The sequence below is a fragment of the Macrobrachium nipponense genome, chromosome 29 (assembly GCF_015104395.2).
Source record: "Macrobrachium nipponense isolate FS-2020 chromosome 29, ASM1510439v2, whole genome shotgun sequence".
Lineage (NCBI taxonomy): Eukaryota > Metazoa > Arthropoda > Malacostraca > Decapoda > Palaemonidae > Macrobrachium > Macrobrachium nipponense.
This window is the reverse complement of record NC_061092.1, coordinates 3,536,360-3,561,856: the sequence shown is the minus strand read 5'-3', so window position 1 is coordinate 3,561,856 and position 25,497 is coordinate 3,536,360. Positions and strand designations below refer to the sequence as shown.

The 25,497-nt window shown below is 38.6% G+C and overlaps 1 protein-coding gene across 2 annotated transcripts; it reads left to right on the top strand.

Annotated features, from left to right (window-relative positions):
* Positions 1-222: 222 nt before the first annotated feature.
* On the top strand, positions 223-24,563 carry LOC135206042 (uncharacterized). 2 transcript variants are annotated; one of them, XM_064237224.1, is made up of 3 exons: positions 223-429; positions 22,595-23,435; positions 23,759-24,563. In XM_064237224.1, coding segments are annotated over exons 1-3 (1,302 nt in total). In that variant the 5' UTR covers positions 223-428; the 3' UTR covers positions 24,219-24,563. The 2 variants fall into 2 exon arrangements, with proteins under 2 accessions (XP_064093294.1, XP_064093293.1); XM_064237223.1 differs by lacking the exon at positions 223-429 and adding an exon at positions 444-851.
* The last annotated feature ends 934 nt before the right edge of the window (positions 24,564-25,497 follow it).

The following is a 25,497-nucleotide window of genomic DNA, read 5'->3' as shown; positions in this document are numbered from 1 at the left end:
CCTTTCCGCTTCTTAAAATGGGGAAGGATTGTTATTTTACGTTAAGGAAAAAGCAGCGGGGAGGGAACTCCAGAGATCGCCAGAAAAAAAAAAAATAATCGGTGAGAGTAGGAAGAAATTCTCTCCCTCCTCTTCCACGGATGCTGGCTAAAGATGACTGCCCTCTCGAGAAGAAAGGCAAGAAGAAGAAGACAGAGCACCAGTCTGGCTTGGGCAGCGCGCAAACCAGCGAAGCGAAGACGGGGATAAACAAGGCCTCGGAGCTTCAGAGTTGACTCAGTTGAGTACAGACTCAGTTTAAGCCCGGCTGCCGCAGTGAAAGGATCTACCACAGGCCTCCTCGACGGCCGACCTCCCTCTCTTTCATTTAAACATAAAAAAAAAATTACGAATAAAAGCATCGCTGCTTCTCCCAAAAATTTCTAAGCAGTATGTAACCGGTTTTCAGACTAATAATGAGAGTGTTGCATGCGTGTCTGTGTCTATGTGTGTGTGTGTGTTAACTCATCTTGCCGCTATAGAAATGTCCCATTAGTTTTGCATGGCGTTTTTTGTTAATTTCGTGCGAGTGTGTAAAGTTTGAATTGAGAGAGATGTTTCTGCATCCGCGCTCTCGGCACTGCACGTTTCAAAACATTTGATAATGATAATATTAATTCGTTTTCTTTGCACGTTTCAAAACATTAATAATATTAATTCGTTTTCTTTGCTCTAGAGAGGGAAGGAATATAGAGATATCATGAGTATACATACAGTGTTACTGAGGGCTCTTTCCCTTCCGGGAAACGATCAGTGCTCTTACCCGCCTCCAGGAATCCAAGAAGAAGATGAAGATGAAGATGACCGCGAAGGTAAATAACTTTTTTTTTTCAGTTGTCTCGGCGTCCGCGCTTGGTGACATGACGAGGAATGTCGGACGACGACGTCTAACCAAACGTTTGGGAATGGTGTAACAGCATGGACGTTTATGTGACGTAAATCAGTTCACCAGTCGCACGTTTTTTTTTTTTTTTGAGCAAACACATCACGACCGTTTACTCAAGGCTGGTGGATACACAAAGCTGATGGATATACCAGTACATACTACCCATATTCTGACGTGTGGTCGGTGCTGCTAAAGCCATTCTAATCACGCTTACGGAAGATAACATGATTTCTGCAGAATACGTGAATAAATAAGCGCATGTATACTACCCAGTATTATATACATATTCATATATATACGATATATATAATATTTATATATATATAATATATATATATATAATTATATATATATCTATATATATATTTATATCAGACACACACATTCGTGTGTGTGTGTGTGAGAGAGAGAGAGAGATAGAGAGAGAGACGAGAGAGAGAGAGAATCAACAAGTCATGCTCGGGCAATATAAAAACAGCAAGAATGTAATTATCCAACATGAACCTTGTAATTAACCTCCCGCATCGCTGACGCAAAAAAAAAAAAAAAAAAAAAAAAACAATGTATCAGTAATCTCCCGAAATACCTGACCTCTACCTTACTTCCCCTTAAAATTCAGCGTACGTACGATCCTGACATCCTACGAAGACGTCAGCATCACGGGAGATGAATTAACCAAATAGATCATCTCCTCGGGTCATCATTAAACAAGATCTGCTCTGAGGATGTCTTAAGTAAGATGACGTGACCTCAGGTATACATATTGATACGGACACCTGGTCTGCATGTCTCAGATTTGTTTACCTCTACTTGTTATATAACACTGTGCTATAACGTTATTTTACAACTTTTTCGTGAGAAAGAGGCAGTTTACACTGACAGTTCTGAAACTGCTTTTACAATTTCGCTTTTCCTGTTATATAACACTGTGCTATAACGTTATTTTACTACTTTTTCGTGAGAAAGAGGCAGTTGAAACTGACGTATCTTAAACTGCTTCTGTGATTTCCCATGTCTCTCTCATAATCACGAGCCATACGTTTTTTTTTTCTTGCAATCACAGACAACACGTGTTTGCTTTTGCTTTGGGGACTCAACGTCACCCTGGCCCCGCCCCCACCGTATGTATTCGTATATGGCGTCGTTACAGACTTGTTTTTACCTCCGTGTGTGTTTTTTTTTAACCTTCGCCCTCCCCAAGGTGGATTGGTGTGTGTACTTTGCTCACTTCTGGTTCACGCAGTAAAATCCTGTCTGCTCGATTGTCGTTGATGATGGCTGGTACTGCTACGGGTTTTGAATCTTGGATCTTTGCTTTTTTACTTTTTATTCTTAAATTAAAAAATTTGCTTTTAACTTTATATTCTTATAAGAAAAAGTCCCAGTATTTTCGTATTTCTTAGGGCGGAATGAAAGCAACTGAGCTTCGGGTTTTTAATCTTTGCTCTTAATTATTTTTTTCTATTTTCAAATTAGAAGAAAAAAAGCACAAAGGTATGAATTCATAAGAAAAAATCCCCGAGTCTTTTCGTATTTGTTAGTTCGAAATGAAAATAGCAGGGCTTCGGTTTTTTCATCTTTGCTTTTAACTTTTTTTCATAAAAAAAAGGAAAAAAAACAGTACAAAGGTATGAATTTATAAAAATAGTCCCCGAAACTTTTAATATTTTTTAAGTGTGAAATTAAAGCAACAGGACAACGCATTCTTAATCTTTAATATTATGTTTTTTCTTCTTAAATCCCAAAAGAAAAAAAAGTACATAGGAATCAGTATAAATAAGAAAAGTCTCTTTGGTCTTTTCATATTCTTAGCGAGAGAGAAGAAAGCAACAGTTTCGAGGAAAAATTGGAAAGAGGAAACATAAATATTTGGGAGTTTGGTCCCGTAAGACCACTAATGGGGTGTCCTGGTTCCTTATTTATTTATTTATTTTTTTTTTTGGGGGGGGGGGGGAGGGGCAGGGGAACTCGTCAGGCTGTTAGGAAATGTAGCTCAAGAAGAAAAAGAAAATAGGGGAGAAAATTATTTCAATATACAAAATACGTCTGATATCCGCAAAAAAAAATGTGCATAAAAATATTTAATCTACTTTCTAGATTAATTTCTTCATTCAAATATATGCATAACAACTGTTTTAGATTCTTATGTCTTAATTTCTCAGTAAAGGTACAATGGAAATTTCAAAGAAATTATACAAAAAAAGGCCTTTTTTTTCCCCTCCGAAATAATCGGCAAGTCACAGAAATATCCCCGAGAATGGTAAAAAAAAAAGTAAAAGAAATCAAGGAAATATTTCAACTTCTTCTTAAAATTACAGAAAGATCCGCTCGGTAGATAAACCTTTCTTCAGGTACTTATCTTAACAAACACCGTAATTTACGCTGGGGATAATTGCTACGGTTTTTTGTCCCCATTTGTTACATGTTCATGTTTCTGAAAAATATCAGTAATTTTCATAATTTTCCAAGAGGGAATGCAAGATGTGTAATTATCTTGTGTATGTACACTCACTCACACTCACACACACACACATATATGCATATATAATATATATATATATATATATATATATATATATATATATATATATATATTACATGCATACATACGTACAATAATAGTTTTATTCTGATTCATACATTGTTTTTCCCCAATTCCCGCCAAGACTCGGAATTCTCTCTCGACTTCCGTGTCCATTGTGTAGAACACGACCCGCCTTCTTTTAAGAAGCACTATTTTCACTTCCTTCGTAGTTAATCCCTCCCGCCCATCTTCCATCCCACCCACTCTTCTCCAAAAATTTTTCAATGCTTGGCAAGATCAGGGCATCAAGTTACAAATTCCACTAAACTCACTCTGCGCTGAAGAAACACACGCTCTGTTTTGTATGCTATTGCTATCGTACGCTGATACAAGAAATCTTTCTCGTTTGGCTGTTTTGACTGGTTCAGGAGTGTTTAATCTAGAACGAATGTTTCGCCTGAATGGTATATATAGTATAAAGGAAAACTGTGCCTTGTTTTTACGCTGGTTTCGTCCAATTGCCTTAGGTTTGCTTTATTTATTTTTTTTTTTACGTAATTCGATCTCTGCTCAACAGCTAGATGGGGGGTTGGGGTGGGCGTGATGGGATATAGTAAATGAATGTCCGAATGATGTAGCGGCCTTCATTTGTTTCCCAGAAAACGTTGGTTTATTGGCTGTGATATTTCTTATATCAGTTAAGAAAGCATTCCTTGTTCACTATTACTGTTAATAATAATAATAATAATAATAATAATAATAATAATAATAATAATAATAATAATAATAATAATAATAATAATAATAATAATAATAATAATAATAATAATAATAATAATAATAATAATAATAATGAGGAACACTATGTTAACATCGGTCAACCAAAACAGCGATTCCGAAAAAAATTAAAAACTTGGTCACGAAAGAGACACTTAGCTCTCTGAGAGAGAGAGAGAGAGAGAGAGAGAGAGAGAGAGAGAGAGAGAGAGAGAGAGAGAGAGAGAGAGAGAGCACCCGTTAAGAGCATACCACAATTTCCTGTATACTGCAGTTCTTGGGGCCACTGTATGCAACACAAGACGATGATCATCGACTCGTGCCTCGAATCTGGGCTGACATTGTCTCCAGCGAACACATCCAGCGAATTGGGAGCCAACTGTCTTCCTCCCCCTCCCCCTCCGCTAATCTGCTAATGACGCAGTCATGCCAGGCTTAGATTCACGCCAGTGGACGTTGCTAATCGCTTTAATTTCTCGTTATTTCTCATCTATTTTCCTCCCTGGGAAGCTATAAATCTGTTTGCTTGACATGCGAGCTTGCGAAGAGTGTTTTTGCACGTGTAATGAGCAGATACTGAGCGATAGATTGCCGTTAGTCTTACTCAAGTATGTTTTCGTACGTTGATGGACCAGACAGAATGATATATTGTAAATCTTACTCATTTACGTTCTAATGGTTTTAATGACCAAATAATGACCGATAAATCGTTGTATGTCACGCTCATTCAGTGTAATTATGATAATATTTAGACAGCCTAAGAGAACATAGGACAAATAAAAATGGACATCGTAAGTAAAACTGATCTAAAGTATACGATTGACTCGATAACAGATACAGGAAGAAGGGAACTGAAAGCTATTTTGTAGAATCAAATCCGCTTATTATTATGTTTGCTCTTATAGCTAACTCCCCGTGTTAATATTATCATTACAATTATTATTGCAACGGCCGTAATTGCTTTTTATTTCGAACTTCATCGAAATCACTGTCTCAAGGAAATCGTTAATATTATTATTATTATTATTATTATTATTATTATTATTATATATTTTTTTTGTGCTCTATCACAGTCTTCCAATTCGACTGGGTGGTATTTATAGTGTGGGGTTCCGGGTTGCATCCTGCCTCCTTAGGAGTCCATTACTTTTCTTACTATGTGTGCCGTTTTATTATTATTATTATTATTATTATTATTTGCTGTTAACGACAACTTTTATCAATAACTAATAAATCAAGGTATTATTATTATTTTTTTTGCTCTATCACAGTCCTCCAATTCGACTGGGTGGTATTTATAGTGTGGGGTTCCGGGTTGCATCCTGCCTCCTTAGGAGTCCATCACTTTTCTTACTATGTGCGCCGTTTCTAGGATCACACTCTTCTGCATGAGTCCTGGAGCTACTTCAGCCTCTAGTTTTTCCAGATTCCTTTTCAGGGATCTTGGGATCGTGCTTAGTGTCCCTATGATTATGGGTACGATTTCCACTGGCATATCCCATATCCTTCTTATTTCTATTTTCAGGTCTTGATACTTATCTATTTTTTCCCTCTCTTTCTCTCCAACTCTGGTGTCCCATGGTATTGCGACATCAATGAGTGATACTTTCTTCTTGATATTGTCAATCAACGTCACGTCTGGTCTATTTGCACGTATCACCCTATCTGTTCTCATACCATAGTCCCAGAGGATCTTTGCCTGATCGTTTTCTATCGCTCCTTCTGGTTGGTGCTCGTACCACTTATTACCGCAAGGTAGCTGATGTTTCTTGCACAGGCTCCAGTGGAGGGCTTTTGCCACTGAATCATGCCTATTTTTGTACTGGTTCTGTGCAAGTGCCGGACATTCGCTTGCTTTGTAGTTTATGGTTTCATTTTTCGTATTGCACTTCCTACATATGGGAGAGATGTTATTTCCATCTATCGTTCTTTGAACATATCTGGTTCTTAGGGCCTGATCTTGTGCCGCTGTTATCATTCCTTCAGTTTCCTTCTTGAGCTCTCCCCTCTGTAGCCATTGCCATGTGTCATCGCTGGCTAGTTCTTTAGTCTGTCTCATGTATTGTCCGTGCATTGGTTTTTTGTGCCAGTCCCCTGTTCTGTTTGTCATTCTCCTGTCTCTGTATATTTCTGGGTCTTCGTCTGCTTTTATCAGTCCTACTTCCCATGCACCCTTGAGCCACTCGTCTTCACTGGTTTTCAGATATTGCCCCAGTGCTCTATTCTCGATGTTGACGCAGTCCTCTATACTTAGTAGTCCTCTCCCTCCTTCCTTTCGTGTTATGTATAGTCTGTCCGTATTTGCTCTTGGGTGTAGTGCTTTGTGTATTGTCATATGTTTCCTTGTTTTCTGGTCTATGCTGCGGATTTCTGCCTTCGTCCATTCCACTATTCCTGCGCTGTATCTGATTACTGGCACTGCCCAAGTGTTTATGGCTTTTATCATATTTCCGGCGTTGAGTTTTGACTTGAGTATCGCCTTGAGTCTCGGCATATATTCTTTCCTGATCGTGTCCTTCATCTCTTGGTGCTTTATATCCCCTCCTTCCATTATATCCCCTCCGTCCATGAACATCAGATGGTTAATTCTGTTGCCTCTTTTCTTGAGTTGGTACCCAGCATCCATCTTCTGCAGTACTTTTGTCATGGGAATCATGGCTACTACGAAGAGTAGTGGGGACAGTGAGTCGCCCTGGAAGATCCCTCTCCTGATATTAACCTCTGCTAGTCTTATTCCAGAGCTTGTAAGTATTGTATTCCAGTTGCGCATTGTATTTTTGAGGAAGCTGATGGTGTTTTCCTCTGCCCCATATATTTTCAGGCATTCTATTAGCCATGTGTGTGGTATCATGTCGAAGGCTTTCTTATAGTCAATCCATGCCATGCTTAGGTTGGTTTTCCGTCTCCTATTATTATTATTATTATTATTATTATTATTATTATTATTATTATTACAGAAACTATGGTACCTGTTGCTGTCACTGACTTGATTATATTAGCTGTCATAAATACTATTATTATTATTATTATTATTATTAGTGACCTTACATTCCTCTTGCTATAACTGCAACTACTACTATACCATTACTATTTCTGCTGCACAGTCATTATATCCCCCGCCCCCCACCACCGTCTATAATAGAAATTTTTTTCATTGTTCAAGAAATTTTTTTGTCTTTTTTTAATTGCGAGATTTGCTTGTTACGAATTACTGTACTTCGCAAGACACGAGTGACCTATGCGTATGTGTCCGAAAACATATGATGAGTTCTCATGAGTCATTTTGTTTTGTATATGAGCTTTTTGACATTTAAAGTTCACAGGCAAAAATAAGTATTGTCTGCTAGCCTACGGGTTTTTTAATGATATATATATATATTATATATATATATATATATATAATTATATATATATATACATAATATGCGTGTGGTCCTTGTATAATGTTTTGAATGAAGGATCTTTATTCAAACTGCCTCGACAAATTCTTCCATTTTCTATCTCCGTAATTACGAGAGGTATTTTATAACTGCATTACTAAGCTTACAGCATGAAAAGGCTCATTGTTCCAGTAGGGAGGAATGCACTGAGAGAGAGAGAGAGAGAGAGAGAGAGAGAGAGAGATGGGAGAAGAGAGCCGTGACGATGTGTATATCCCCATTTTGAAACAAGTAAATTGTATCGATGAAAGAAAAAAACAAATTATTTCCCGAGCAACAGGCAGAGAGAGACGAGAGGAGAGAGAGAGAGAGAGAGAGTTAGTTGGGCAGAGTTGGAAAGTTCCCAAGGGAATATTCCGGTTTAACTTTGCAAATGGAAATATTTATCCGGGACGAATGGGAAAGCAAGATGGAAGAAAGAACCTATAGCAATGCGTACAGTATACCGCGTGAGGCGCACTGAAGTAGCAACCCTATCCCCCTCCCCCATCCCCCCATCTACAAGGGGAGGAGAATGCTGGCGTATAAAAACCGCTCGTAAATCGCCACAGAATATGCGACGACGTGGCTCTTAAAATCTGGGAGTTTGCTGAAATAAAAATAGCACAGATTGAGGAAAATTCTGCACTGAGGTCACGTGACCACTAACCTCAATGTAGTATAGTACGTGTTTGTAGAACATTAACCGTCTAAAGAAAGAACGATTCGATAACCGAGTAATTACGTACGCGAAGAAATAAACCACGATTTACTGTGTACTCTGCAATAACGCTAAATGATAATTTTTCGACTTCTTGAGCTAAATCAAGCAAGGGATTCACAATAGGGATTTATGAACACGAATTTGGGATTAATGTTCGGCGTCTCCGTGGTCATCGTGATTTGCGCTTTTGTAGACTGATTTGTTTTTCAGGTTACGCCTAATAATAATAATAATAATAATAATAATAATAATAATAATAATAATAATAATAATAATAATAATAATAATAACAACAGTCATGATTTGCCAATATAAAGTGGTATATTCGTAAGATTAAATTCTATTACTTAGTTATAACGAATTACAAAAGCTTCGATGAGACAAAAAAAAAGCCACTTTACCTTAATGCATTACTTTCATTATCATACAAAAGTATAACACAGCATCAAATAGCTATGAAAACACCATATGAGTTTCTTGCTCCCACGTACGAGAGAGAGAGAGAGAGAGAGAGAGAGAGAGAGAGAGAGAGAGAGAGAGAGAGAATGACGGTCCGAGATATCAGCAGCATGAAGGAACATTTGCCGATAATTCAGATAACGTAATTGTCTGCGGTGAGGTTGATGAAAGGGTTACCAAATGGCAATAAGGCTCCTATTGTATACTTTAACTGAAGATTAGACGTTCCAAGGAGAGAGAGAGAGAGAGAGAGAGAGAGAGAGAGAGAGAGAGAGAGAGAGAGAGAGAGAGTTTCTAAAAACACTTCGTTTCTGGTGCCTTTCGAACCAGAAGGGAGATGGGGCGTTATATCAGATATAACCACAATTTTCTTGATTATATCTTGGGCAAGTGCTGTTAAAAGTATAATTTGGCCTTATGCCAGCACTGGCTCTTGCTCTTAGTGGCGCACCGTAGTATGTAGGTGACTGCAGATAACAAATAATTACTGCTAGGCCTAGTTTTGGTTCAACGACAACAACCCTGTCAAGGGACAAACTTCAAGTGAAAGTTGCCATATAAACATGATGGTTCATTAGCCCTGGGGTTATCAACAAATCCCGAGATCGATCAGGGGGTGGGGGCGGTTCGGGCAGGGTTGGAATATAGAATAGAATAGAATATAGAATTTAGGCCAAAGCCAAGCGCCTGTACCTATGAGGTCATTCAGCGCTGAAAAGGAAAACAGTAAAAGCTTTGAAAGGCGTAACAGGAGGAAAACCTAGAACTTGGTCCACGAAACAATTGTAAGGAGAGGGTGCAAAGTCAGATGAAAGAAAGAGAACAAGAACGGAGGTACAGTAAAAGGAATGAGGGAGATTGCAACTAAAGAACCTTCAGTAATGCCTATAGAGTGTCAGTGGCGGAGCACCCAATTTGCTAATTAGGCTGAGCCTGTGGTTCGGGTGGACCCTGGCTCCAAAGTCTTAATCCGGCACTGCCTACAGTGTGCCGCGTGAGGTGCACTGACGGCACTGATCCCTACTGGGGAAATAATAGCTGAGAAACTGGACAGTTAACACACAAAAACAATGTCTCATGAGCGTAGACAAGGACACGTACGAATGGCGATCTAGACCGAGTGACGCGGGACGGTCACAGATCAGAAGGTCTGTGAAATCGATTTGAAGACTTACTTGCTCGTTTTTTTGTCAGCTTGAACAATTCCAACTAATCTTAATGACGCCAGCTTACAAAACAGCACGCAAAATATCTTATTATTACACAAACGGAAGATACAAAATATCACGTAGGAAACACACACTCACACACACACACTGAGACTGGTAGTCTTATGCAAAGTATCTGAACATACCAATGGAAGTACGAAATGTCACAAAGGAAAATAGACAAAAAAACTGATAGCTTTTATCGACTAATCTCGAGTGTAACAGCAAGCAAAAGTATTTAAACGCACGGAACACACACACGGAAGTTCGAAAATGTCACGCAGGTGAAAAAAAAAAAAATAATAATAATAACTTCCTCGAGGCATTTAATCTGTCACAGTACTACTTCCTTCGGCAACGCCACGTCATGACTCGCTTGATTTCCTACCAATGACTCAACGAATTATTCTTCCTATAGTTCCACGGTCTAGGTCTAATATACCTAGACCGTGGCCAGATCGAACGCGTCATCAATGGGGGTAAAAAAAGGCGCCAGTTGCAAACCGATGACGCTATAGGTCACTTGCAACCCGAATGGAATGTCGTACGTGATACGCCATCATCTTCATTCAATATGTCTTCACACCATTCAAAACTCATTTACTGCACCACGTAGGAGTGAGCAGCACATTTGGGCGTACGTGGGCGAGAGCGTCTGGCGTAAGGAGATACTATTGTAAATATCTGCGGCGAGGTACGTCAACAAATGCATTCATTGGGACACACTGATCTTCATTTGTTCCGAGGAAGTGCTTCGTCAGGGTTCCCGGTATAACCGTTTCCGGTCCGTAGTTAGAAGGTGATGCTATCAATTATTGTTTCTGGTTATTCAGTTTTGGGGAAGGAAGACGTCTTAAGGAAGATTCGGTACGCTGCTGAAAGGATTTCCCCGTTCTCATGTTTTTTTTTTCTTTCTTTCTTTTTTTTCCCCAGCCGTTGAAGTCAATTTCCTGTAGTACAAGGGGAAAGATATAACGAACGTACATACATACACACATATATAAAATATAAACAAAAATAATATAATCATAATTCCTGCCACATGGTTTATATATCTAACCACAAAAAAGATGAAAAGGTGTTGTAAATCTTGACCGATACCTGCTTTACTGCAAAGCCATCTTTTATATATATATATATATATATAGATATATATATATATATATATATATATATATATATAATTCCCAATAATAAGAATAAAATACTGAGGTCCCACACGTAGCCTTACCCTACACGCAAATCCCTAGACCATTCAACCACTCAAGGTGTAAAATAAACAATGACATTCCCAGCAGGGCGATTAACGCCAGACTGTTTATATATCTTTCCTCAAAGTAAGTATTTTCTTGTTTGTTAACCTCCCTTTTATTTATTTGTGAATTTTTTCTTTTTTTACGTGCCAGTGTGTGAAGTATTCACTTCCGTCTTTAGGTATTTATTTTAATATGGATGATAGATCGTTTTGGGTAATAATAATAATAATAATAATAATAATAATAATAATAATAATAATAATAATAATAATAATAATAATAATAATAATAATAATAATAATAATAATCATGTATATGTATATACACTATATATATATATAATGTGTGTGAGTGCGCTGTTATTTATTGTTCACAATTACAAATGAAACACCATTACGCAACTGGGAAGTTGAATTAACTTCCTTATAAGAGAAACAATTGAAACAATGGCGTTGCATTGTAAATTAAGCGACCTTCGAGGACCGGAGGTCGCTGGCAAATGGAACTCTTTTGGTCTTTATTACTCCTACTATAAGACCTCGGGACTTTAGCTCTCTCTCTTTTCATAAATACATTGTGTGTGTGTGTGTGTGAGTGTGTTTACGGTCAGGTTTACACACACGATCACATACACACACATATACAGTACCAGTAATCGGCCTAGCGTCACTGATTGGCAATGGAATTCCTACGTTAGTCATTATATCACCTAAAAGACCTCGGGACCTTAAACAAACCTCTCCCCACCCCCCAAAAACGCTCCCCCCCTCTCTCTCCATAAATACATTATGCGTTTGTGTATGTGTTTGTTTGTTACGCTCTCAGGTGTAAAAACACGTTCACACTCACACACACACAATTCCAGTACCAGTGATCGGCCTAGCGATCATAAACCTGAATCAGACACCAGCAAATCTCGTCACTGGTGTTGCCGACGATGCCTCGCGACCCGTGAAAGTCAAGCTTGCTGGCGTCACACACTTTTATGTGTCCGAAAAGCCGGTTTACAACAGCAGGTTCTGATAGGTCCTTGAGTTGACTTTCCACTATAACACAAGAACGCGGAGAATCCCGCCTGTCGATAGGGTATGGCTTAGAAAACTCTTTCCTTGCAAATTTTCTAACCTTTTCCTAGACTAGGTCTACTGAAACGGGCAATATCCAATGTTCTTCGCTAACCCAGGGTCTGTAAAATGCTATACATTGACTTTTCAATGAAAAATGGTTTTGGAATGGATTGGAATATGTAGAATTTAGGCCAAATGCCAAGTGCTGGGACTTTTGATTAGGTCTTTCAGCGCTGACAGGGAAATAAAGTTAAAAAAAAAAAGTATGAAAGGTGTAACAGGAGGAAAACTTCGCAGTTGCACTACGAAACAGTTGTCATGAGAGAGTTGAGGAAGGGAAGATGAAAGAAAGAGAATGTGAATAGCGGTACAGTGAAAGGAATGAAAGGGGTTGCAGCTAGGGGACGAAGGGACGCCGCAGAGAACCTTGATTAATGCCTACAGTGCACTGCGTAAGGGAAAAAAAAAAAAACCGCTTAAGAGGTCAGGGAAATGGAATTGAATTCCATAGCTGATTTGAACAGAGCATAAATGGCGCCAGAAGATCTCCCATTAAACTCTGACAGTAAAGGAAAGGATAAATTTTTAGATGTATAATCTATTTGAGCCAAAATAATCGGTGCTACTTTTTGGCTTGTTTGTTTGTTTGTATGGTTTTTGACTTGTTACCTACGCGCTACCTCTGAGGTGCTAGTACTAAACATGGCGGAATTCATTGGGACGCCGTATTTAGTACTGTATTATAGCCTCTCGAGGGATCAAAGTACCATATGCATTCATTTTTTAATTGTGTGGTAGATAAATTAGACTAATGAACGATATCTTTGATCCCCAAGGGGCTACATAGTACCAAACACGGCGTCTCATCGTGCTCCCGCCATGTTTAGTACTATCACCTCGGAGTAAGTGACGCGTAGATGACAAGTCAAAGTAGCGCCAAATAATTTTCAAAAGGACTCCGTTAGGATATCAAAGGACTCCGTTAGGATAAATTGCTCACAATGATAATCTTGTTTGACCGCTAAGCAATTTTCAGGGTTATATGACGAGCTGACCGGCGCCTGTCTTTGTTCACGTGGACCAGTACAGCAAAGACAGTCTATTAATTTTAGTTTGGATACTTCGTGTCCTTGTCTGTGGTTTATTTGTACTCGTGAGTATAATATGTAAATCAAATATGCTTTCTATTCACACAACTGTGCGCGCACGTGTATATATCTGCATACAAGCACACAACTGCATGTATATTGTTTACATTCAAGTATGTATATGCATGCATGTCATACATTACTTAATACAGAAAACACAGGTGGGTAAGTTTATATATATACATCTGCATACATATGTCTGTTCGTCTATTAATCTATCGGTTTATATTCATGCATGCATACATAATATGTTAGCATGAGATACAAAAACATAACGGAAAAATAACAATGCTAGGTAACTTTATGCATACATATTGGCATTTCTCAATATACTCATTATGCGTATGTGTGTACACCTGCACATAGTATGTAGGTTCATCTATTCACCTATCTTGACACATGTATACGTCATATATTAACGTAAGATAAAAATCGAAAAAATATAGGTATCTTTATACATACACATGTGAATCTCTCCATCTACGCATTCTCATGTATGTATGTATGTATAATAAAATACGAGGATTTTTTGTGTGGATGAATTCAAGAGTCAAGTGCTTGGAAAGGAAAAAAAATTTGTAATGAATTCACTCGGGATACGAATTACCTCTCCGAGGTAATATATACGCTTCGATGATCACCTCGTCGAGGCCATACGCTTCGAGGATTACCTCGTCTCATGAATTACCATTACCTCGTCGAGAACATCCCGTTCTTGATTACGATGTGATCTGGGCAGGATCAGTCATCACCAGCGTCTGTTCTCTCTCTCTCTCTCTCTCTCTCTCACATACACACACACACATACATCAGTCGACTGATACGGTTAACAGAGGTGTACTGGATTTCGTCTCGCCAAGTGAGAGAGAGAGAGAGAGAGTCCAATAATTTCCACGGGCTTCAAATTGAACTACACACCACAAAAAATAAAATAAAAAATAACTAATCGAATTCCCATAATTACGTTATGACCCAGGAAGACTAGATCTACACCTGATTGACAGTGATTGACAGGTGGAATTTCGTAATCTGTTGCGAATTTGCTGAGGAAATTGGGTACTGTTGATGCCTTTCGCGAATCACCTAATTATCTCTATTCAAAAGATGACAATGTCTTTGTCTCGTCGCTATTTGAATTAGTACTTTTCCGGGAATGATATCAATTTTACATAAATTGTCTTCTAAATTTATTACCTAGCACTTTAAATTAAGTAATAATGGGCTGCTGTCTAGTATCATTTGCCTTAATTACGACAATTTAAAAAAAAACGAAAATTACCGTGTTTTGTGCTTGAATTAACGGGAAGCGTTAAATCAAGGTTTTCTTCGAATTGCTTTCGAACACAAGGAATTTATTATAATATATAAAAATCAGCAATGCTCGTCAAAGGAGACTTCCAAACCTAACCTAACCTAGCCTAGGGCTAGGGGCTTAGACTCTAGCTTACATTTGTCATTAGTTCACGGTAAAGTCGTTAACTACGAAATAATATGTACGGAATATGGCAAATTATAGACTTAACATAACCGGATACCTACTCCATGATATATATTGGGGGTAGTAAAGGCACAAAATTGATTATTTAGGTATGCATCATATCGATAACTGCAAAAATGCATTTGTGTCAGAAGTCATACGGAGGTGAAAACATGGCTCTAAATGCAATACATATAGGTAACCAAAAATAGTACAGAATTTAATTTTGTTGTTTCTGGTTTAAATTAAATTAATAACAAGCTAAAAGTTCTTCATAAAGGCGCATGGTGTTCACTGAATATCCTACAACGGCTGGCCTAGAAAAGTGACGAAGTTTTTGTACTTATCAGAGCCACATAACGGGGTGTTAGCGTCAGTCGTCGGCCTTATTACAGTGGCTTGTCTGGATTAATCCAGGTTTTGTTTCTTATAATATTAAAGACAATAATGGCGAACTGAGGAGGAGAGGCGGTGTTTTCAAATGGTGTGGCCTCTGGCTAAGGCGAATTGATGTCCCATGGCCTAACATCAGGTCCTGAGGATCAGTCGACACAGTAGGTAGGCGTGTCCAGCCCTGGTTTGTAAACACAACAGATTTTCGTCTACTTTTTTTTTTTTATTTCACGGGTTATTGATTAAACTATGCACTAATATGCGTGTTCGACAGTCATCCTCAGCTGTCATTCGTTGTAATAGTCAAACAAATTTTCCTTTCCGTAGACGCATGCATACTCAACAACGTTACGTAAACAAACCACTATCGTATCGTGATTCGTGAAGTCCAACTTCAGAAGAATTCTAAAAGCTTTCAAACAAGTTTAGAAAAAAAGTGCCAGTTTTTTTTTTTTTTTTTTTTTTGAAAAATAAATTTCTGAGCATAAATTCCCCTGAAGGAGAGAACTTTTTTGTTTTTGGTCTTACACTTTCTTTTATGTTTTTGACATTTGGTTAACCACCCACGGGGGACATAGTAAGTCATGCATAAATCTGTAGTGAATTCGTGCCACTTGTTGCTCTTAGAATGCTTCTTTTTTTTTTATCTTTTTATTTATCTCCAAGGCACTTTATAATTTGATCCTATAAACGCACTTTTGCACTCTACTGAATTCATGTTGCTTCTAGATATCTTTTATCATCGCGATGTTTAAGTAACCCGAAAGTATAATGATAATTCTAAGCAACAAACGCCTCCATTTGCTCGTTTTCCAAGCACATAAAGACAAGTATGGAGTCCTCCGTAGATAGGTTTGTTTGTACACTGTGTCCAGCACGACAATCGCAGACGAAAACAAACGTGGAGGATTTTCGTCAGATAGTTTTACGCAATTCAGGGAACTCGTTTGTTACTTTAAGACGATCTTGATAGTGAACTCTGGTTAGAAAGGCGCGGAATGAAAATACACAACTGTCTCCGCAGACAGAACATTTTCAGTGTCTTGGAAGCTCTCTCTCTCTCTCTCTCTCTCTCTCTCTCTCTCTCTCTCTCTCTCTCTCTCAGGGAATCCTCCCCTGCAAAACACAAACACACACACACGCGCGCGTACTACACATACCCTCTTTCAAGCAGAACCAACCGATTATCGATTTCCATTCGTCTATAAAAGGTTTTGAAGAACATAAATAATTCAACAGATTTTCTAGAGAGAAACAATGAAAATAAAGTTCCAGACACGCCTCCATTTACATATATACATTTTCAGCATTGGTATGAAAATATTTATGTAGCAACTTGTCAGGAAACGATTTGAAATGGCTCATGCAAACTTGAAAGGCGTGCTTAGACCTACATTATATTAAAAAAGCCTAAACCGTTTTCATTTCCGCTTTCGTAATTCTGATCTCTTAGACAGCTGTCTAATTATTGTTGAGATTCAACCCTGAATGTCAGACTGACAGTCTGCGAAATATTATACTTGAAAAAACAAGAGATGACAAAACACGATAAAGAAAAAACCTTTGTTTACCATCTACGATAGAGTAAGGGCGTGACAGAAAACACCCAAGAAGAAATTGTTCTCCTTCTCTCATAGATATCTGTTTACATGATAATATTCTAACAGCTTATAATTTGCATTTTTTTATATGTCGATATCCTTAGAAAATATATTAGAGTTGCATACACAAATCACACACACACTCACACACATACATACGTAATATATATATAACCTACCACTTGATACACAAGCGAGCACATTGGATTTTATTTATTTATTATTTATTTATTTATTTATTTATTTTTTTTTAGAAAATGGCCCAAACGTTTATCGTATTTCGACGGTTAGACGTTGGATTTTGAAATATATGCACAGCGGGTTATATTGCAAGGCAATAGGACTAAAGCACAGGTTTATTCAAGGCTACATAAAAAGCTGAGTATACAAATAGCCTCAATGACAGTTCTCATCGCTGCAATATATCACCAAAACATCGGGGTATAATCATCTACCTTGTAGGGTTCTTGTTGCTCAATTTCTTCTGCATTCAAATGTCCTTCAAAACGGCTCAGCTTTGGTTTACCTATTGTATATTGTGCTTTGTTGATGTACCTGATTTTCTCGTTAGCCTTCCCTTTGCTGAATGTCATGCATGTGCATTCCTGAAACTCAACCCCAAAATAGATGACCACCATCGTATCTACTAGAGAGGCGCAGTAAAGGGAAGCTGATGATAGTATGAGAGCTTTTGAGAGGCTAAGTTGATAATCCTATGCCAAGGTCGACACCTGTCAATGCTGATATGTCCATCAGCGAACCCGAGTCGAAGAAGAAGAAGAAGAAGAAGCAGAAAGAATGCAAAGTATAGAAGAGAAATTAGATGGGTGATTCTCGTATGACTTCGTAATGCTAGCGCGGGTTTTTTTATTCTCCCCAAAGGAGCAAACCGAGCTAGTATCTACGACTGAGCTTCATGCGCGCAAAGACAGACTCATTTGAATAAGAGTATCATTATAACTGTTATCTCTTAACGCGAAGACACATGCGCACTGCAGCAAGTGATATTATAATCAACGGGAATGAAAGCAAGAAAGGGGAATGAATAAATAACACAGAAAAACGGCTGAGAACAAGAGACCAGATGCGCTGGACATTCAACACTGACGGTTAACCTCATGAGCGGTAAAGCGAGAATGACTGATTGTTGTTATGCAAGCTAGCAAGACGAGGACAAAGATAATTAAATGAATGAACAGAGATAGATAGATAAAGAATTATTCACATACCAGACTTTTTAATCTTGAATATAAAGTCACGATTAAAGACGTAGTACTAATGTTTAATCAGTAAACAGGCCTACAATGTTTATTAGGTAATTAGGCCTACTGCTCATCGGTCTGATTTTTTATATCCACTTTTGATAGTTAGTACGATTCTTCATTAGGCTTTAAATAAGAAAAAGGCGTAATAAATACATGAAAAATTTAACAAACTTGAGTTTGTATAGCATCAGTTACGTATATTTGTTTAATTTTCGTATAATTGACGTATATTAAGTTTGAGAACGAAAATTATAACCTTTGTCGTATTACGTGCTGATATGATCAAGTCTAATTTTACAATGATAGTGGCGTACCGTCTTACAGCACATGCTAGATGGTACACGGATTATAATTAATATGTAAAAAACTATATGTAAATGAGAGGATGTGATAAACAAAGCGGGGAAAGGGGGCGCCGGGGGGTGGGGGGGGGGGGGGGTTGGGGGGGGGGGGGGGGCGGGGAGGAGATAGAAATTAGACACATCATGTTTTTGTAGATTTTCAAATGTAAACAAACGTTTGCATGTGTGTAGAACTCGGTGTAGGTTACTTTTGAAATGTTAATCTAATGTCCTCTCTCTCTCTCTCTCTCTTCGACGAGGAACCGTACCTCACAGTTGCGATAGCACAAGAGACTGGATTCTCTCTTTCTCTCTCTCTCTCGTCTCTCTCTCTTCCTGCCTTAATGCAAACAACGAAGATAACATTGGGTTCAGTTTATCAATGTCAGAAGCAGCTACTGATTGCGTTTTTTTTTTTCCTGTCATTTTCTGGTCTCCCATATGCAAATGATTCCTAAGGTTTGATAATTACGTGCGTTGTGTTTAATAGATTATAATTCATCATAAAATACTTCTTTTACTGATTACGGGAATCTTTCAGAGCTATTTATTTGCATGAAGATGCAAAAAAAAAAAAAAAAACCTAATGGCGGTAATTCCTATAATTTTTCTGGGGAGGTCAGACAAATGTCAGGGACGTGTTTCTAAAATCTGCTTGTTCATTCGTACTAAAAATGGCTTTTTCCATTCGTAGATGATAATTTTTTTCTTCTCGGGAAGTTTCCGGCGAGTGGGCCATGCCAAAATTTATACAAATATATATATATATATATATATATATATATATATATATATAGATATATATATATAATATATATCTACGAAATAGAGAGAATGAAAGGCAAGGAAATGATAAAAATGGTGTATAGAGACAGCTTCGGGATAAACAAATGAATATCAATAGTGGTAGTAGTAGTAGTAGTAGTAGCAGCAGTAATAATAATAATAATAGCTATCATGGATCTACAACATATATAATTCATACATAACAAAAAGATTACATTGCCACCTCAATCTCTGATACCTGAACATATCATTCTGCAGGTAGATCCAGATTAAATTTCTCGTTGAAACTAATTAAAAATAGCAAAATATAACCCAGAGAAGCTTCATATTATGATTTCTTAAGGAAATGCACCGATTTCAGTCTCGCCAAAAACTCCTGGTCTCTCGTCGTGGGTTGTCAAATTTTCGCTTCGAGGTCGTAAGGGGTCATAAATGATGTCATTTTGGTAATTTTCTCATTTCCGGTAGATCGTCAGAAGGTCACAGAACTGCTGCTCACGTCATACCAATGCTATGAAGTGCTTCCTGGCTGGCAGTGGAGAGAGAGAGAGAGAGAGAGAGAATACATTACCAGAGAGAGGGAGAAAACTATACTAAAAAAACGACTCCAAAGAGCGAGATAGAGAGAGACAATAATACCTACATTAGAAAAGACTCGAGAGAGAGAGAGAGAGAGAGAGAGAGAATATGCTGGAATACATTACCAGAGAGAAGAAGAAAAATATACCAGACAACGACTCTAAAGAGAGAGAGAGAGAGAGAGAGAGAGAGAGAGAGAGAGAGAGAGAGAGAGAATGTGCTGGAATACATTACCAGAGAGAGAGGAAGAAAAATATACCAGACAACGACTCTAAAGAGAGAGAGAGAATGTGCTGGAATACATACCCAGAGAGAGAGAGGGAGAAAAGCATACCAGAAAACGACTCTAAAGAGAGAGAGAGAGAGAGAGAGAGCAACCTTCCACACCAATAAAGTTCATCCTGAAGCATAGCCTTGATGAGCGATTTATTGAATATAAGTCAAGTGGTTCCTTTTTTTTATTTTATTTTTTTTGGTCGAATTGAGCCTAGCGTCACCTGAGCAGAGAGAGATGTAATTAGACTCGGCTCCTCACTTGCAAAAGACAGCAGACTCCTTCTTCCTCAGATCTTTCGAGACTGAAAGAAACTTCTCACATAGCGAGGAATTAGGGTCAAGTTCGCTTTCCTACCTGAGAAGTAATTCAGTGATGTTTCCTCGTTTGGTTCATCGCAATTTTTCTCTCTCACATGAATGTCTTCTTCCCTCTCTTGCTGGTCACCAACCCAAGTACTGGCCATGCTCAGAATTGTCTCTTTACGCTGAAAATGGTAACCAAAGATGTCTGAATTTTCTGGTATTCGTTGTGAATTGTTTTCCTCAGTTTTACTCCACTTAAAAAAAAAAATATCTTTTATATAAAAGTCTCCTCCTTCCTTTTTGCTTGTTGGTCACCTTCCCAAGCACTGTCCAGACCCAGAATTGTCTCTTTACGTTGGAAAGGTGCATAAATGTTAATGAAAGCTTCGTGAATTTTTGGATATTAGCACCGAGCTATTGGTAGTTTTGCTCAAATTGGCCTAAAACCAACTGTCCCAATTCTCTCATTTTCTATCACTTTTCGTTTCTTTCTCTCATTTCAGTGTTATCCCCTTGCTTTTAGCTAGTTGGTCACCCACCCAAGTGTTGACCACGCTCAGACAGAAGGGTTCATCTTCGCTGAAAATGTCTGCCGAATGAACAAAATCACAAAAGATTTTTTTTATCTATCTCTTCTTTCCCCAGCTTTTATTACCCTTCCTCTCCTCCACATCCTGTTCCATCCTCCTCATCCTCTTCGTCAAAATGAAGGTCCGTTAGAGTGAAAAAATGTCCGTTAGAGTGGAAAATGTCCGGTTAAGATGATTAGGGAATCGAACGAGTAACTACGATGTCTTGTCGAGTCTGAGTGGAGAGAGAGAGAGAGAGAGAGAGAGAGAGAGAGAACGTTCTTACAATATTTTTGTGGTCGTAAATGGAAGCGGTGCAAAGGACATTGGGAGATAAGAAAAAAGACATTCCTTCGTGTACCGACAGGAGAGAGAGAGAGAGAGAGAGAGAGAGAGAGAGAGAGGAGAGAATAGATACACTGATATCCGCCTAATTCATAGATCGTTGTTCGTAGCAAACGTATATAAGAATATGATAATGAAAGAATTACTATGTCCCTGGGGAGTGACCTCAGAGGTAGGTAGATCACTCTTTTATATATATATATATTATATATATATATATATATATATATATATATATATATATCTTATATATATATATATATATATATCTATCACTTATGATTTTTTTGAAGGTTACAGTTAATGGTAAATCAAGGCATAAAAAGTTAATTATTGATCTCACCTGTGCTACTGACTCAGCAATTCTCTCTCTTTCTCTCTCTTCTAAGGATATGTATAGAGTGCATTTACCTAGCCCACTGGTATGTATGAATGTATACTGTCTACGTTCAAAACACGTGAGAGAGAGAGAGAGAGAGAATGCTGTCATTAGTCAATATGTTCAAGTCGTCCTTTTTATTATGTATGTTCAAACACATGAGAGAGAGAGAGAGAGAGAGAGAGAGAGAGAGAGAGAGAGAGAGAGAGAGATATGGAAGCATTCATTGGTCATTATCCTCAAGTGCGTCGTCCTTATATAAGTCAGCTGTCACAAGTGGTAAGCGAATTTGAAGTCATCATTGACATCCTCGACCTCTAAATTTAAAGTCACTTCTGCTACAGCTGTTTTCTCCCCCCCCACCCCCCCCCCCCACTACTCTCTCTCTCTCTCTCTCTCTCTCTCTCGCTTGATTTCATTAGCTTGCTCGCTCTCTTTGTAAATAGCTTGAATTTTTCTGCTATAGAATTTTTAGTTTTGATAATTTTCCATTTTTCCTGCCACTGACGAGATTAAGTATTTTATAAACAAAATAACAAGCATATATATATATATATATATATATATATATATATATATATATATATATATATATATATATATATATATAATGTATGTATGTATGTATTAGACTGTTTACTATATTTGACTGGTAAGAATTCTGTACTGTTATATATTTGACTGGTAATAAAATTCTGTACTGTTATATATAACGTGTTCATATGTAAACCTATTATTTTTATTATTATTATTATTTCTTGCTTTATTTTCAGTGACGCAGCCCACAGACTGCAACAGCCCAGCAGAAACACCACCACAGCCGAGCAACACCACTGTCTCTCCGAGGTACCTCACAGAGGCCCTGAGGGTCGACAAAGGCCAGGACGCGAAACTGGTATCCTGGACAACGAAGGACTTCACGTCCAAGGGCGACAACTTCGTCAGTGTCATCACCAGCGTCATCGTCCAGTACCATGCCCAGGGCTCAGAGGACCTGCAGGACGAGACCTACGTCGTGAAAATCAAGCAGGCGACTGAGAACGGTTCCGTCAGCGACTTCGACAACATGGTCTTCAACAAAGAAGGGAAATTCCTCTCCGAACTCCTGCCCCTGCTCAATGCGGAACTGGCGGGCATCGGGCACGAGTGCCTGAAGGTGCCCCGTTTCCTCCACGCCAAGTGGCTGGAGAATCAAAACCAGCTCTTTCTGAATGACCTGCGAGCTCTCAAATTCAAGCTCTACGACCGCAAGATGGGTCTAGACCCACCACACACAAGGCTCGTTCTGTGCGAGCTGGGCAGACTGCACGCCATCTCCCACGTCCTACAGAGCAAAAGACCGAAGAGAACCCTAAACCAGGACTTTAACTTCCTGGATTGGGAGTGGTTCACTTACTCGAAGAAGTTGAAGTCCTCCTTCGAAGTCCTCGTGTCCGGAGGACTTATAACCGCCTCCCTGATGGCGAAGGAAGTCGGGAAGAACAAAGCGGAGCAGTGGTTCGAGGCGAAGTCTTCGACGGGGGTAGCCATGTTGGCTGAACAGCTAGTCTGCGATTCGCCGAATTTTAACGTGATTGGTCACGGCGACTGCTGGATTAATAACCTGCTGTTTAAGTGAGTTCCCTGAATATCAGTTACAGTGAGATTTTACTTAAGAACCTCTTGAATCTCATTTTTAGTTTATTCTATTAATCACTGTGGAAAGCCTGTTTATTATCCTGTTAGATTGTGCTTAGTTATATTTCAGTGGTAATGTATTAATGTTAATGTACTGTATATAGAGGTATGAGGAAAAAATTTCACAACAAATTAATAATAAATAGATGAATATAAATGTAGGTGTTTATTCTATTCAAACACTTACATAGGTCTAGGTTTCTAGCCCTCAGTTTTACGACTCATTATTATTATTCTCTCTCTCTCTCTTTCCTTGACAGGTACGACGACAGAGGCCTTCCAAAAGAAATCTACCTCCTCGACCTGCAGTTCGTCCGGCAGTCTTCTTTGGGCACCGACCTCAGCTACTTCTTCTTCACCAGCCTAGAGAGAACAGACAGGAGAGAGCGACTAGAGGAAATGCTGACGACTTACTACGACTCATTCAAGTCCATCGTGGACGCTGCATTGATACCCATGCCCTTCACGCCGGAGGAACTCCTAGAGGAGTACCAGCGTAGGACCCTCTTCGGGTTAATCATGAGCTCCCTGTTACTCCCGAACATCCTCTGCGACCCAGAGGAAGTTCAGCACTTCGACGCCGGCGTCGACGGGTGTGCGGGAAGTTACATCGAACGGAAGAGGCTGAGGAGTTTGAAAATGCTGCAGAATAACGGCGTCTTCAGGAAGAGAATGGTCGATTTATTCGACGACATTGAGGAACTGACGGACCTCACTTAATACACAAAACAAAAGGAGCGGATAAATGCGCAAAACTGTACCGGTGACTCAGTGGAGGTTTATTATGCGTATAGGTCTAGTGCCATCAAGTAGCCGGAGAAGTGGGTTTGTGTGTTTATTTTCCTCTTGAGGTCCTTAGACAGACAAAGACCACATGTCTCGCACGCCTCTTGTCACTTTGGCGGTTCTGAAGGCCGCTCAAGGGGCACCTAGTCAGTTTTATGGCATAAATATGATTTGGTTCTTTGGCTAAAGTAGTGATGGCCTACGAAAACCAGCGTTTGTGTGTGTGTCCCAACAGGGAAATAAACTAGTCATGAATATTTTAGCGTTTCAATACTGTTATGCTGTCAGTATCTCATTCATATTTTGTGTACATACACGATACAGTAATTAAGCATAACTGTACATAAATTTTACTTTGTGTCCACATTCATCTATGCCTTATACACATAACGAATGTCTAGCGTAAGAGTCAATTTTAGTCACTGTTTATGTAATCACATCATAATATATTCATCTTGCAATCTATATTTTATTAGTATGTCCTATGCAACAAGACGAAGTATAAAGTCATCAAGAATATTATTCTACACTTCAGTATTTGTTGAACATCAGTCATCTCAGGTGAGTCACCTTATATTAACAGACCACATTGTTAAAAAAAACTGCAAGTATCCCCAAAATAGTTATTTAATTAACCTTAAAATGAATTTAAACCAAATTACTCTCGTTTAGACATGGATAAACCATTACTGCTTTCCTATAATCTTTGAGAAACTCTTGTATTCATCCGTGTCTAGGTGTGTTCAATGGCAAGTTTCAAGATCGGAAAACGGAATTGTGCAACACAGTCTGCCAGAGTCGACCGAACTTGCTTCACTTAACACCTTCGTTTCAGCTGTTGCGAGCAGATGCCACTGAACGCAACACTTCTTTAACTGTATCTTTGACCAATGGAGCGTTCAGTGAGTTTTTATAATAGCAGTCGTCTGTTCCTGTTACAGTTGATGACAGATAACGATCAGTGTCATCTTCTGTATGTTATTTAATGGCATTCCTGTATCTTTTTAGCAAAAAGTGGCCAACACAACGGGAAATAGCCTCATAGCGTCAATGTTACGAGAAAATAAAAGAAACCTGACAAAATTGTCAAATTTTATCAGGACACGGTTAAAAGCATGACTTTTTCGCGTCTCCCAGCTTCTTCCTCTTCTTGTGCGGCTGTATTGAGATGTAAAGCAGTCAAAGAGGTTGATGATCCTCGTAGTCTTATAAT

Excerpts from the sequence above, each read along its gene's own strand:
- LOC135206042 (XM_064237223.1), top strand. The coding sequence starts at position 740 with ATGAGTATACATACAGTGTTACTGAGGGCTCTTTCCCTTCCGGGAAAC. Across the intron at positions 852-22,594 it reads AGATGAAGATGACCGCGAAG|TGACGCAGCCCACAGACTGC; the intron begins GTAAATAACTTT and ends CTTTATTTTCAG. Across the intron at positions 23,436-23,758 it reads ATTAATAACCTGCTGTTTAA|GTACGACGACAGAGGCCTTC; the intron begins GTGAGTTCCCTG and ends TTTCCTTGACAG.